The following is a 14,741-nucleotide window of genomic DNA, read 5'->3' as shown; positions in this document are numbered from 1 at the left end:
ATCGCTCCACCATTGGCGGCCGTGCCTTCAGCTGCCTGGGCCCTAAGCTCTGGAATTCCCTCCTTAAACCTCTCCGCCTCTCTCTCCTCCTTTAAGCTGCTCCTTAAAACCTACCTCTTTGACCAAGCTTTTGGTCACCTGTCCTAATATCTCCTTATGTGACTCGGTGTCAGATTGTGTTTGATAATCGCTCCTGTGAAGCCCCTTGGGACGTTTTACTACGTTAAAGGCCCTACATAAATGCAAGTTGTTGCTGTCGACATCAAAAAGGAAAGATGGATGCAGTGTTAAATCCCCTCCTGGTCTTAAGCTTCTCCTCCTTAAAGCTGTGTTGCTGTGGGATTGTTGCTGGAGATGATTTTGCAATTCAGCGTCTTCTTGATTGGGCGTTGGTGTTTTATTCCCTCTTGCTGTGTCAGGGTGTTTAAAGTTCATGAGAAACATCCTTCCACACAGGGATGGGCGTTCCTCTGGGAATCCGTCACCCTTAGGGAATACAGGATGAGGTGGAGTCGCGGGGAGCCAGCAAAGAGCACGAGACTGGTGCAGCTGGAAAAGCATTCTTGGTCTCAGTCGAATTGGGAGCACTGTCACTTCGCTTTATAACATGGTGCCCACTACGTAGGTCTAAACCACCACCCAATCACCTACTGTTATCTAAATCGGAGAATCTTACAGCACAGAAGGAGGCCATTCGGCCCATCGTGCCTGTGCCGGCTCTTTGAAAGAGCTGTCCAATTAGTCCCACTCTTGCCCCATTGCCCTGCAAATTTTTCCTTTTCAAGTATTTATCCAATTCCCCTTTTGAAAGTTATTATTGAATCTGCTTCCACCGCCCTTTTCAGGCAGCGCGTTCCAGATCATCACAACTCGCTGCGTAAAAAAGAAATTCTCCTCATCTCCTCCTCTGGTTCTTTTGCCAAATACCTTAAATCTGTGGCCTCTGGTCACCGACCCTCCTGCCACTGGAAAGAGTTTCCCCTTATTTATTCTATCAAAACCCTTCATAATTTTGAACGGCTCTGTTATATCTCCCCTTAACCTTCTCCGCTCTAAGGAGGACAATTGTTGGAGTACTGTGCGCAGTTCTGGTCTCCAATTGTTAACGCAGCAGTTGTCTAGGATACTGTCTGGTAACCTGGCTCTCTCCACTTTGCATGTTTTTCCCTCCCTTGTGTACACAACACATACATCACCTTGGATATACTACGTGCGCTGTTTCAAACTGTACCCTTCAGGCAGTGCCCTGACTGCCAACTTGGGAGTAACGTGTACAGTTTTGGTCTCCTTATCTAAGGAAGGATATACTTGCCTTAGAGGCGGTGCAACGAAGGTTCACTAGACTGATTCCTGGGATGAGAGGGTTGTCCTATGAGGAGAGGTTGAGTAGAATGGGCCTATACTCTCTGGAGTTTAGAAGAATGAGAGGTGATCTCATTGAAACAGACACGATTCTGAGAGGGCCTGACAGGGTACATGCTGAGAGGTTGTTTTCCCTGGCTGGAGAGTCTAGAACGAGGGGGTACAGTCTCAGGATAAGGGTTCGGTCATTTAAGACTGAGATGAGGAGGAATTTCTTCACTCAGAGGGTTGTGAATCTTTGGAATTCTCTACCCCAGAGGGCTGTGGATGCTGAGTCGTTGAATATATTCATGGCTGAGATCGATAGATTTTTGGACTCGAGGGGAATCAAGGGATCTGGGGATCGGGCAGGAAAGTGGAGTTGAGGTCGAAGATCAGCCATGATCTGATTGAATGGCGGAGCAGGCTCGAGGGGCCGAACGGCCTACTCCCGCTCCTATTTCTTATGTTCTTAGACTGAACAGGCTGGGGCTCTTTTCTCCAGAAAAGAGAAGGTTGAGTGATGACCTGATAGAGGTCTTTATGATTATGAAAGGGTTTGATAGAGGTGGAGAAGATGTTTTCACTTGTGGGGTGGGGCCATAAATATAAGACAGTCACTAATAAATCCAATAGGGAATTCAGGAGAAACTTCTTTACCCAGAGAGTGGTGAGAATGTGGAACTCGCTAACATAAGGAGTAGTTGAGGTGAATAGCCCAGATGCATTTAAGGGGAAGCTAGATAAACACATGAGGGAGAAAGGGATAGTAGGATATGTCGATAGGGTGAGATGAAGTAGGGAGGGAGGAGGCTCCTGTGGAGCATAAACCAGTTGGGCCGAATGGCCTGTTTCTGTATTGTAAGTTCTTCGTAACTGGGATTAACATCACCGAACAAGACCCTCCTCCAAAACACAATTAGACACGATGGGGGAGGAGGCAGAAGACTGGAAAAGAGCGCACAGAAATAAATCTGGAATAAAAAATATTTAATAAAATATAGTAACACCGACAAGACATTTTCATAGCAGCAACGATACAAAGCATCATTCAGGACCAAACCTCTCCTTACTGAGGGAAAGTGGGGGCTCAACACTCAGTCACTGATCACAGGCTGAAAATTTCAGCTTGTGCTTCACAGTTACAAAATAACGACAGCATTGCTGACTGGAAACCTTTACCCCAAGTACAGACTACGTGTCACGCCAAAAAACACCGAACGCAGCTACCGTAAAAAGCCCGGAATTTAAACCTTACAAAATAAATCGCACTCTCACCCCTACTGCCCTTTGACCCCCCCCCCCCCGAGCTTCACTCCCAGCCCAGATCGTTGGGGGTTAACTCCTTCGTCTCCTTGACGACCGGAAGGCTCGGCGGAGGGGAGGGGGCCGGGGGGGGGGCAATCTTAAGCCAGTCAGGGTGGGCTCACAGCGTTAGCTTAACACAGACTGGCAGTCGTACGCACCAATGTGGCAGGATGGCTGGCGGAGGGACGGGGCGCGGGAGGCTATCCGCACTGGCGCGGGAGGGGTCATTTATAAGGCCTCTTATCGCCTCAGGGGCAATCAATTGTCTCAGAAGTGCAGGCACTGTGGGTTTGCATCGACATCCCACAAGCGATGAATAACTCAGCTAACCTTTCGTTTTAAAAAAAAAGATGATTCATTCTCAGGAATGTGGGCGGTGCTGGCAGGGCCGGCATTTATTGCCCATCCCTAGTTGCCGCTTGAGAAGGTAACTGAGGAACTTGCTCGGCCACTTCAGTGGGAGGTTAAGAGTCAACCACTGTTGGTGTGGGGCTGGAGTCACCCATAGGCCCAGACCGGGTAAGGACGGCAGGTTTCCTTCCACTAAAGGGACATTACTGAACCAGTTGGGATTTTACGATAATCTGACAGTTTTATGGTCACTTTTATTGAGACCAGATTTTTATTTAAACAGAATTCAGATTCCCAAACTGCCGTGGGTGGGATTTGAACTCACGTTCGCTGGATTAGTAGTCCAGTAACATAACCACTACACCACTGTACCTATCATTAAATCAGATTCTGATGGTGTTGGTCAAGGGAGGAATATTGGCCAGGACACTGGGGGGGGGGGCAAGGGGGGAGGAACTGCCCTGCTCTTCTTCCAATAGTGGCCATGAGATCTTTGACATCCGCCTGAGAGGGGCAGACGGAGGGGGGTGGGGGGCCTCATCTGAAAGACGGCACCTCCGACAGCGCAGCACTCCCTCGGTACTGGCACCGGGGACTGTCGGCCTGGCTCAGCCTATGCTCTTAAGGCAGGGTTGGGGGGCAAAGAGCACAGGGGTGTTTACGCGAAGGCGCAGCCACCTAAGGACGCTCGACACCGAGACTGGCTGGAGAGAGCATCGACGGCTTCACTCCATAAGTTTTGCCTGTGCCCTGAAGGAAGCCGGTGCCAAAGTGCGACTTCTAGGCAGGATTTTCCGCAGTTATAGGGTAGCACTGAGTATTGATATATCAGCTGTGTACTAATACAGATATCTTAAGATCAAGGAAATTGTCCTCACTGAACATATATGATAAAGCACACTGGAAAGGAGCACGATAGTAAAACATTTCTACAGGTTACACGGTGAGTTTTGTCCTTATGTACAACAGCACAGTCTCTCGATAAGCCCTGGGAATTATAGCCACCAGATAATGGTGATACAGGCAAATGAACAGTGTGTTGTGGGGGGGGGTCACAGAGCCTCGGCAGGCACGGGTCGTGGGTCGGAGGCGGAGCTACCGCACGGTGTAGTCCCTGATCCCTCGTCCCCCCTCCCCTCACACGGGTCAGCATCGCCAGGTTCCGGCCTCCGTCACCGTCTGGCCAGACTTCCGGTCCCGCGAGAGCAGGCTGGAGAGGCCCAAGTGAATCCCGCGGGGGCCCACTGCAGCCTACCGTTAAGACCACACCTCAAGTAAAACCGCACCACGCTCCTTAAAGAGTAACACACCCCCTTCCCCAGTGGAGGGAGGGGGGCAAGAGACAAAGAAATATCACTCACATTGATGGATTACGTACGTCTTACAAGAGTCAACAGTAACTCGACGAATTTCAAAGGATAATCAGATCCCAGGGTAAGACTGGGGGGGGGGTTTGACCCGGTTCCTGAAATTGCCTGCAGATCTCCTCCCCCTATCCCCCGACAACTAGGGGTTGCCAACCCCTCCAGGATTGCCCTGGAGTCTCCAGGATTGCCCTGGAGTCTCCAGGAATTGAAGATTAATCACCAGGACACGGGCAACTCAACAGAAAAAGGTATGTTTTGTTCGTTTCCGGGGGGGGTGGGGGGGAAGAAGGCTGTTTGACCAGGGGGGGTGGGGCAGCTGGAGGTCATGTGATGAAACCTCCAGGAATACGTCCAACCGGAGTTGGCAACCCCCATGAGGGGCAGCATTTATTCACCGACACGATGTGGGTCCCATCTCTGGATTTTTCTCTGGTGGGTCAGAGCGGTGCCTGAGGTTTGGGAGGGGCCCCGTCTGCATGCCCTGGGATCGATCTATGTCTCTAAAATATCACCTGCCCCAGAGATAATCAGTGAAGAGTTAGAAGAAATCAGAAGAAAGTTTTTAAAAAAATAAATCCAGTTCTGCTGCGATGTCACGAGTCCAAGTCGGTGGGGATGCTAAATTATGAGGTCAGACTGGGCTTGTATTCCCCTCGAGTATAGAAGATTAAGGGGTGATCTAATCGAGGTGTTTAAGATGATTAAAGGATTTGATAGGGTGGATGGAGAGAAACCATTTCCTCTGGTGGGGGGAGTCCAGAACAAGGGGGCAGAACCTTAAAATTAGAGCCAGGCCGTTCAGGGGTGATGTCAGGAAGCACTTCCTCACACAAAGGGGGAGTGGGAATCTGGAACTCTCTCCCCCAAAAAAGCTGCTGAGACTGGGGGTCAATTGAAAATTTCAAAACTGAGGTCGATAGATTTTTGTTGGGTGAGGGGGATTAAGGTTTACGGAACCAAGGCAGGTAAATGGAGTTAAGATACAGATCAGCCACGATCTAGTTGACTGGCAGAACAGGCTCGAGGGGCTGAATGGCCTCCTCCCGTTCCCATGAAACTCAAGAGGGGGCAGTTATGAAATCATCTGTGACATCATCAGTCAGTGACAGAAGAGATGCCTCATGTTATGACATCACTGGCTCAGCAAACATTCAGGCCTCGCGACAGGCCGGTATCAAAGGCAGCATTGGATTCACAGTCATTATTATTTCTCTCCGTTACAAGTCAAACATTGTACAATATATGTTTATCGGCTAGGGGCCGTAAATATAAGATAGTCACTGAGTGAAGAGGCTGGGGCTGTTTTCTGTAGACAAGAGAAGGCTGAGGGGTGACCTGATAGGGGGCTTTAAGATTATGAAGGGGTTCGATAGGGTAGACGTAGAGAAGAAGTTTCCACTTGGGGTCCATAAATATAAGATAGTCACTAATAAATCCAATAGGGAATTCAGGAGAAACTTCTTTACCCAGAGAGTGGTGAGAATGTGGAACTCGCTCCCACAAGGAGTAGTTGAGGTGAATAGTGTAGATGGATTTAAGGGGAAGCTGGAGAAACACATGAGGGAAAAAGGGATAGTAGGATATGGTGATAGGGTGAGATGAGGCTCTTGTGGAGCATTAATTGTGGAGCATAGACTGGTTGGGCCGAACGGCCTGTTTATGTAAATTCTAAGTGGGCTACTCGTCTTTAACAGGTAGAGAGGGTTAAATTCCGAGCCGTGCTGAGGGCAGGTGGAGGGTGCGGAAACACGGGGGAGGGAGGGGGATGGAGGGAGAGGGAGGGGGGCGGAGGGGGGTAATCTTAACCTAACCCTTCGAACAGGAACGGGATAGGCTGGGGTTGGACTTTAACAGGGCGTAAAATCGGGCAGGATGTCGATCGGGCGTCCGACTCAAACTCTCCCCGGTGTTGGGTTAACATTACTCTCACCCCTCACTCCCCCTCCCCGGTGTTGGGTTAACATCACTCTCACCCCTCACTCCCCCTCCCCGGTGTTGGGTTAACATTACTCTCTTCCCTCACTCCCGCTCCCCGGTGTTGGGTTAACATTACTCTCACCCCTCACTCCCCCTCCCTGGTGTTGGGTTAACATTACTCTCACCACTCACTCCCCCTCCCCGGTGTTGGGTTAACATTACTCTTTTTCCTCACTCCCCCTCCCCAGTGTTGGGTTAACATTACTCTCTTTCCTCACTCCCCCTCCCCAGTGTTGGGTTAACATTACTCTCTTCCCTCACTCCCCCTCCCCGGTGTTGGGTTAACATTACTCTCACCCCTCACTCCCCCTCCCCGGTGTTGGGTTAACATTACTCTCTTTCCTCACTCCCCCTCCCCAGTGTTGGGTTAACATTACTCTCTTTCCTCACTCCCCCTCCCCGGTGTTGGGTTAACATTACTCTCTTCCCTCACTCCCCCTCCCCGGTGTTGGGTTAACGTTACTCTCTTCCCTCACTCCCTCTCCCCGGTGTTGGGTTAACATTACTCTCTTCCCTCACTCCCGCTCCCCGGTGTTGGGTTAACATTACTCTCTTTCCTCACTCCCCCTCCCCGGTGTTGGGTTAACATTACTCTCTTCCCTCACTCCCCCTCCCCGGTGTTGGGTTAACGTTACTCTCTTCCCTCACTCCCTCTCCCCGGTGTTGGGTTAACATTACTCTCTTCCCTCACTCCCGCTCCCCGGTGTTGGGTTAACATTACTCTCTTCCCTCACTCCCCCTCCCCGGTGTTGGGTTAACATTACTCTCTTCCCTCACTCCCCCTCCCCGGTGTTGGGTTAACATTACTCTCTTCCCTCACTCCCCCTCCCCGGTGTTGGGTTAACATTACTCTCTTCCCTCACTCCCCCTCCCCAGTGTTGGGTTAACATTACTCTCTTTCCTCACTCCCCCTCCCCAGTGTTGGGTTAACATTACTCTCTTTCCTCACTCCCCCTCCCCGGTGTTGGGTTAACATTACTCTTTTTCCTCACTCCCCCTCCCCAGTGTTGGGTTAACATTACTCTCTTCCCTCACTCCCCCTCCCCGTTAGACATTGCCCCAATCTCATACCCCAGGCTGCATTTCAGCTGAATCTCAGCAGAGCCATCAGTTTCCAAACAAACAACTTGCTGTGAACGGTTACCTCTAAAGCCTGGCAGGTATGAGGATCGATACGTTTGTACTGAGTCCAACACCAGTCCAAAGGGCAAATTGTTTTATTTTGTGGAGAAACCTGAATGAAAGAGCAAGGCCCTCAGTGTAGGACCTACACTGGCTCCCAGTCCGGCAACCCCTCCATTTCAAAATTCTCATCCTGGTCTTCAAATCCCTCCATGGCCCTCGCCCCCCCTCCCTATCTCTGTAACCTCCTCCAGCCCCTACAACCCTCCGAGATCTCTGCGCTCCTCCAATTCTGGCCTCTTGCGCATCCCCCGCCCGATTCCCATCGCTCCACCGTTGGCGGCCGTGCCTTCAGCTGCCTGGGTCCCTAAGCTCTGGAATTCCCTCCCTAAACCTCTCCGCCTCTCTCTCTCCTCCTTAAAACCTCTCTCTTTGACCAAGCTTTTGGCTCGGTGTCAAATTTTGTTTGATAATCGCTCCTGTGAAGTGCCTTGGGACGTTTCACTCTGTTAAAGGCACAGTAAAAATGCAAGTTGTTGTTGAGACAAATCAAGAACAATTAGGCGATGACAAGGTTAGGTTATTAAATCCTGAGGGAGGATTGAGGGAGCTGAGATATTTCACCATCTAACAGTGAATGCCAATAATTACCAACCCCAATCCTTTATCCTGTCGAACTCCTGACCCTGTACTCACCACAGAAAATAAGGAGCAAGGTTTTTAAATAAAACTGAAATGAAAACAGAAAATGATGGAAATGCACAAACGGGTCAGTTGGAAGACACAAGACATCTGCTCTGAAACACAGACACCAGTCCGACTCTGTCCTCGGCTTTCTCTCTTCATTCTCCGTCCTCCGCTTTCTCTCTTCATTCTCCGTCCTCGGCTTTCTCTCTTCATTCTCCGTCCTCGGCTTTCTCTCTTCATTCTCCGTCCTCCGCTTTCTCTCTTCATTCTCCGTCCTCCGCTTTCCCTCTTCATTCTCCGTCCTCCGCTTTCTCTCTTCATTCTCCGTCCTCGGTCCCTTCCATTTCCCTTTTTGTTTTTCGAATCCCTTATTCTGCAGCCCAGTTCTCCCAGCACTTTATTAAAAAAGTGTTCACCGTTTATCAAACCCCCTCCCTCCCTCTCTCAGTATATCTATCCCCTGACCCCCTCACTCCCTCCCTCTCTCAGTATATCTATCCCCTGTCCCCCCTCACTCCCTCCCTCTCTCAGTATATCTATCCCCTGTTCCCCCCTCACTCCCTCCCTCTCTCAGTATATCTGTCCCCCATCCTCCCTCCCTCTCTCTCTCAGTATATCTATCCGCTGTCCCCCTCCCTCTCAGTCTATCTATCCCCTGTCCCCCCTCCCTCTCTCTCTCTCAGTCTATCTATCCCCTGTCCCTCCTCCCTCCCTCTCTCAGTCTATCTATCCCCTGTCCTCCCTCCCTCTCTCAGTCTATCTATCCCCTGTCCCCCCTCCCTCTCTCTCTCAGTCTATCTATCCCCTGTCCCCCCTCCCTCTCTCTCTCAGTCTATCTATCCCCTGTCCCTCCTCCCTCCCTCTCTCAGTCTATCTATCCCCTGTCCCTCCTCCCTCCCTCTCTCAGTCTATTTATCCCCTGTCCCCCCTCCCTCTCTCTCTCAGTCTATCTATCCCCTGTCCCTCCTCCCTCCCTCTCTCAGTCTATCTATCCCCTGTCCCCCCTCCCTCCCTCTCAGTCTATCTATCCCCTGTCCCCCCTCCCTCCCTCTCTCAGTATATCTATCCCCTCTCCTCCCTCCCTCCCTCTCTCAGTCTATCTATCCGCTGTCCCCCCTTCCTCCCTCTCTCAGTATATCTATCCCCTCTCCTCCCTCCCTCCCTCTCTCAGTCTATCTATCCGCTGTCCCCCCTTCCTCCCTCTCTCAGTATATCTATCCCCTGTCCTCCCTCCCTCCCTCTCTCAGTATATCTATCCCCTGTCCCTCCTCCCTCCCTCTCAGTCTATCTATCCCCTGTCCCCCCTCCCTCCCTCTCTGTCTATCTATCCCCTGTCCCCCCTCCCTCCCTCTCTCAGTCTATCTATCCCCTGTCCCCCCTCCCTCTCTCTCTCAGTCTATCTATCCCCCGTCCTCCCTCCCTCCCTCTCTCAGTATATCTATCCCCTGTCCCCCCTCCCTCCCTCTCAGTATATCTATCCCCTGTCCCCCCTCCCTCCCTCTCTCAGTATATCTATCCCCTGTCCCCCCTCCCTCCCTCTCAGTATATCTATCCCCTGTCCCCCCTCCCTCCCTCTCAGTATATCTATCCCCTGTCCCCCCTCCCTCCCTCTCAGTATATCTATCCCCTGTCCCCCCTCCCTCCCTCTCAGTATATCTATCCCCTGTCCCCCCTCCCTCCCTCTCTCAGTATATCTATCCCCTGTCCCCCCTCCCTCCCTCTCAGTATATCTATCCCCTGTCCCCCCTCCCTCCCTCTCAGTATATCTATCCCCTGTCCCCCCTCCCTCCCTCTCAGTCTATCTATCCCCTGTCCCCCCTCCCTCCCTCTCAGTATATCTATCCCCTGTCCCCCCTCCCTCCCTCCCTCTCAGTATATCTATCCCCCGTCCTCCCTCCCTCCCTCTCTCAGTATATCTATCCCCTGTCCCCCCTCCCTCCCTCTCAGTATATCTATCCCCTGTCCCCCCTCCCTCCCTCTCAGTATATCTATCCCCTCTCCTCCCTCCCTCCCTCTCAGTATATCTATCCCCTGTCCCCCCTCCCTCCCTCTCAGTATATCTATCCCCCGTCCTCCCTCCCTCCCTCTCTCAGTCTATCTATCCCCTGTCCCCCCTCCCTCCCCCTCTCAGTCTATCTATCCCCTGTCCCCCCTCCCTCCCTCTCAGTATATCTATCCCCTGTCCCCCCTCCCTCCCTCTCAGTATATCTATCCCCTGTCCCCCCTCCCTCCCTCTCTCAGTATATCTATCCCCTGTCCCCCCTCCCTCCCTCTCAGTATATCTATCCCCTGTCCCCCCTCCCTCCCTCTCTCAGTATATCTATCCCCCGTCCCCCCTCCCTCCCTCTCTCAGTATATCTATCCCCCGTCCTCCCTCCCTCCCTCTCTCAGTATATCTATCCCCTGTCCCCCCTCCCTCTCTCTCTCAGTATATCTATCCCCTCTCCTCCCTCCCTCCCTCTCTCAGTATATCTATCCCCTGTCCCCCCTCCCTCTCTCTCTCAGTATATCTATCCCCTCTCCTCCCTCCCTCCCTCTCTCAGTATATCTATCCCCTGTCCCCCCTCCCTCTCTCTCTCAGTATATCTATCCCCTGTCCCCCCTCCCTCCCTCTCAGTATATCTATCCCCCGTCCTCCCTCCCTCCCTCTCTCAGTCTATCTATCCCCTGTCCCCCCTCCCTCCCTCTCAGTATATCTATCCCCTGTCCCCCCTCCCTCCCTCTCTCAGTATATCTATCCCCCGTCCTCCCTCCCTCCCTCTCTCAGTATATCTATCCCCTGTCCCCCCTCCCTCCCTCTCTCAATATATCTATCCCCTGTCCCCCCTCCCTCCCTCTCTCAGTATATCTATCCCCTGTCCCCCCTCCCTCCCTCTCTCAATATATCTATCCCCTGTCCTCCCTCCCTCCCTCCCTCGCTCAGTACATCTATCCCCTCCCTCCCTCTCTGGAACTCTCTATGTCCATCCCTTGATCATTCCCTGATGTGCCCTCTCTCTTGTTTCTGTCAATCCTACAAAGGCTAGTTGTTCTTTAATGTATCTGTTTCCGGGACGTGGGCAGCCAGTCCCCAGTCTCCGTCAGTCGATGGTGTGACCCTCCTCCTTGAACTTCCTCAGTCCTTCTGCTGATGCTGTTCGGTGGGGAGTTCCAGGATTTTGACCCAGCAACGGTGAAGGAACGGCCGATATACCTCCAAGTCGGGATGGTGTGTGACTCGGAGGGGAATTCAGCGGTGACGGCGTTCCCACCATATGGCTGCTCTTGTCTCCCTCAGTGATGGGGGTCGTAGGGGGAGGTTCTGGTCAATGGTGACTCTGTAAGGCGTTGACGTTGGGAGACTGGGGGATGGTGGTGGCATTGAAAGCCAAGGGGAGACGGCTGAGTTAATTCTTGGTCGAGATGGTCTTTACCTGGCACTTTACCGGCCCACTTCATTACCAGAGGTTGTGGATGGACCTGAACGCTGTGGAATAGTCAGTGAACAGCCAGACTCCTGACCTAATGGAGGGCAGGTCATTGGTGAAGTCGCTGAAGATTGTCGCCCTTCCCCCCGGCCCTACAGCCCCTCCCAGAGCTCGGCGCTCCTCCAATTCTGGTCTCTTGCGCATCCCGCCATTGGTCGCCCGACACGTCAATCCTCACGAGGCCCCGCCTTCCCACGGCCAATCGGAAAGCGAACAGGCTCTTCCTCACCCTGATTGGATGATTCTCGACTGTCAGTCAAACAACCCTTTTTCTCCCCCACCTCCAATATTTGGATAACCAATAAACATAATCGTTGAAAGAGATGGTTCTCCCCGGGGGGGTTTTTAGCTTGTAGCTAGTGTCCTGGAGAGAGGTCTTTCATTCCTGGAGACTCCAGGGCAATCCTGGAGGAGTTGGCAACCACTGGTTTCCACCTGAAACACGAACCCCCTCTTTTTCCCCTAAAGGAGTTGCTGGATATTCCTTCCCCTGAGAACAGAGGGGGGGGGGGGGGGGGGGGAAATGAGCACTGGTGACACGCCAACCAACTTATCCCCGATCCGGCGGGGCTGTAACATCGCTCCCACCCTCCGAGTCGGGGTCCGTCAACTCACCCCATTGGGGAAAAGGGCATCAGGAGTGTCGCAGCGTCGAAAATCCTTCCCCGACAGAGAGGCTCAAAACACAAGCACGTTCTACACCATTCTTATACCTCCTTCTGCCGCAGACTACGATGGTTCGGCTGGGGGTGGGGGCGGGGGAAACACGGTTTTGCTGATCCTTCATGCGCGACTATTCGACTGGGTGGGGCTTCGCATCCAAACCTGACACCCCCCCCACCCCACCCCACCCCACCCCACCGTCTTCAACGTGCACTTTCCGGCAGAAGCTGCCAGGGTGGCGATCAGCCTGAGCTCAGCCTCTCCCACGCGCTGGAGGGGGTGCTGAGGCCAACTCGAGAAACCCTCCCCCTCACCCCCCCCGGGCTGAGGTCAGCTATTTCAGTACAGAACGGGGATCTAGCCTGGGCGGAGCATCCAAAAGCTGCGTCTGGGGGGTGGGGTGGGGGGTGGAGAGGGGAAGCATAAGGGACTACTTTGAATTATTAACCCCTTGTGAAATCCGGCAGTCCCAAATCGGCTCAAAGCTCTGGCCGTTTTCTTTTGTCTCTTGCTGACATGTTTTAACCAAAGACAATATCTCGACGGCGTTGGCAGGTGGAACCACTAATTTTGACGCTGTGTCTTGGAAGATCGGAGGCGTTCCCCGCTCGCACCCGCACGGTCGGCCGCGCGCCCCCCCTCCCCCGCTTTAAAGCTTGAACAGTCCGAAGTAGGTGAAGGTGTCGGCTTTCAGGCGGACTCCCGCGATGCTGTGGATGGTGATTCGAGAATCTTTAAATAACCGCACTAAGCCGGACGCCTGGCACGAATGGACGGTCAACTGCTGGCTGTAGAGAGGGGTCGGCGGGAGGCCCTGCAGGCACTTAAAGGTGACCACGTTGTCCACCTTCACGTCCAGCTTTAAGTAGGCCGTGGTGTTGTCGTCGCAATGGACCTGCAAAATGCACAGAGAGAGAGAGAGAGAGAGAGAGAGGCACAGTTACACCCCCGACATACGGTCAACCTGACTGGTCCCAGCCGTGGCTCAGTGGGGAGCTCTCTCGCTCTCGTCTCGCTCCTAAGTCAGAAGGTCGTGGGTTCGAGCCCCACTCCTAGAGGCTCGAGCACTGCCGACACTCCCCGGGTGCCAGTACTGAGGGAGTGCTGCACTGCCAGAGGTGCCGTCTTTTGGATGAGACGTTAAACCGAGGCCCCCGTCTGTCCTCTCAGACGGACGTGAAAGGTCCCACGTCTGCTGTTTCGAAGAACAGCCGGTGTCCTGGGGCCAATATTTATCCCTCAACCAACATCACTAAAATCAGATTGTCTGCTGATTATCTCATTGCTGTTTGTGGGATCTTGCTGTGCGCTAATTGGCTGCTGCATTTCCTACATTACAACAGTGACTACAATTCAAAAAGTGCTTCATTGTCTGTAAAGCGCTTTGGGACGTCCTGAGGTTGTGAAGGGCACTATATAAATGCAAGTCTTTCTATCTTTCTGTCCTTATAAAACAGTGTGTCACTCCACATACTGCGAGATTGGAGACAGACATAGATAACAACTTTTTTTTTTATTCATTCATGGGATGTGGGCGTCGCTGGCGAGGCCGGCATTTATTGCCCATCCCTAATTGCCCTTGAGAAGGTGGTGATGAGCCGCCTTCTTGAACCGCTGCAGTCCGTTTGGTGAAGGTTCTCCCACAGTGCTGTTAGGAAGGGAGTTCCAGGATTTTGACCCAGCGACGATGAAGGAACGGCCGATATATTTCCAAGTCGGGATGGTGTGTGACTTGGAGGGGAACGTGCAGGTGGTGTTGTTCCCATGAGCCTGCTGCCCTTGTCCTTCTAGGTGGTACAGGTCGCGGGTTTGGGAGGTGCTGTCGAAGAAGCCTTGGCGAGTTGCTGCAGTGCATCCTGTGGATGGTACACACTGCAGCCACAGTGCGCTGGTGGTGAAGGGAGTGAATGTTTAGGCTGGTGGATGGGGTGCCAATCAAGTGGGCTGCTTAGTCCTGGATGGTGTCGAGCTTCTTGAGTGTTGTTGGAGCTGCACTCATCCAGGCAAGTGGAGAGTATTCCATCACACTCCTAACTTGTGCCTTGTAGATGGTGGAAAGGCTTTGGGGAGTCAGGAGGTGAGTCACTCGTCGCAGAATACCCAGCCTCTGACCTGCTCTCGTAGCCACAGTATTTATATGGCTGGTCCGGTTAAGTTTCTGGTCAACGGTGACCCCCAGGATGTTGATGGTGGGGGATTCGGCGATGATAATGCCGTTGAATGTCAAGGGGAGGTGGTTAGACTCTCTCCTGTTGGAGATGGTCATTGCCTGGCACTTGTCTGGCGCGAATGTTACTTGCCACTTATCAGCCCAAGCCTGGATGTTGTCCAGGTCTTGCTGCATGCGGGCACGGACTGCTTCATTATCTGAGGAACTTGCATTTATATAGCGCCTTTAACATAGTAAAATGTCCCGAGGCGCTTCACAGGAACGATTATCAGACAAAATTTGACACCG

At 52.6% G+C, this 14,741-nt stretch overlaps 1 protein-coding gene across 2 annotated transcripts in view; it reads right to left on the bottom strand.

Annotated features, from left to right (window-relative positions):
* Positions 1 to 11,078: 11,078 nt before the first annotated feature.
* tnfsf12 (TNF superfamily member 12) overlaps positions 11,079 to 14,741 on the bottom strand; it is a 35,510-nt gene continuing 31,847 nt past the window's right edge. For both annotated transcript variants that reach the window (XM_067972193.1, XM_067972194.1), the window contains one exon: positions 11,079 to 13,178. In XM_067972193.1, the coding sequence (XP_067828294.1) occupies positions 12,933 to 13,178 (246 nt within the window). In that variant the 3' untranslated portion in view covers positions 11,079 to 12,932. The remainder of the gene's footprint in view (positions 13,179 to 14,741) is intronic.

Source organism: Heptranchias perlo, chromosome 35 (assembly GCF_035084215.1).
Source record: "Heptranchias perlo isolate sHepPer1 chromosome 35, sHepPer1.hap1, whole genome shotgun sequence".
In the NCBI taxonomy this organism is placed as follows: Eukaryota; Metazoa; Chordata; class Chondrichthyes; order Hexanchiformes; family Hexanchidae; genus Heptranchias; species Heptranchias perlo.
This window is presented reverse-complemented; position numbering and strand designations above follow the sequence as displayed.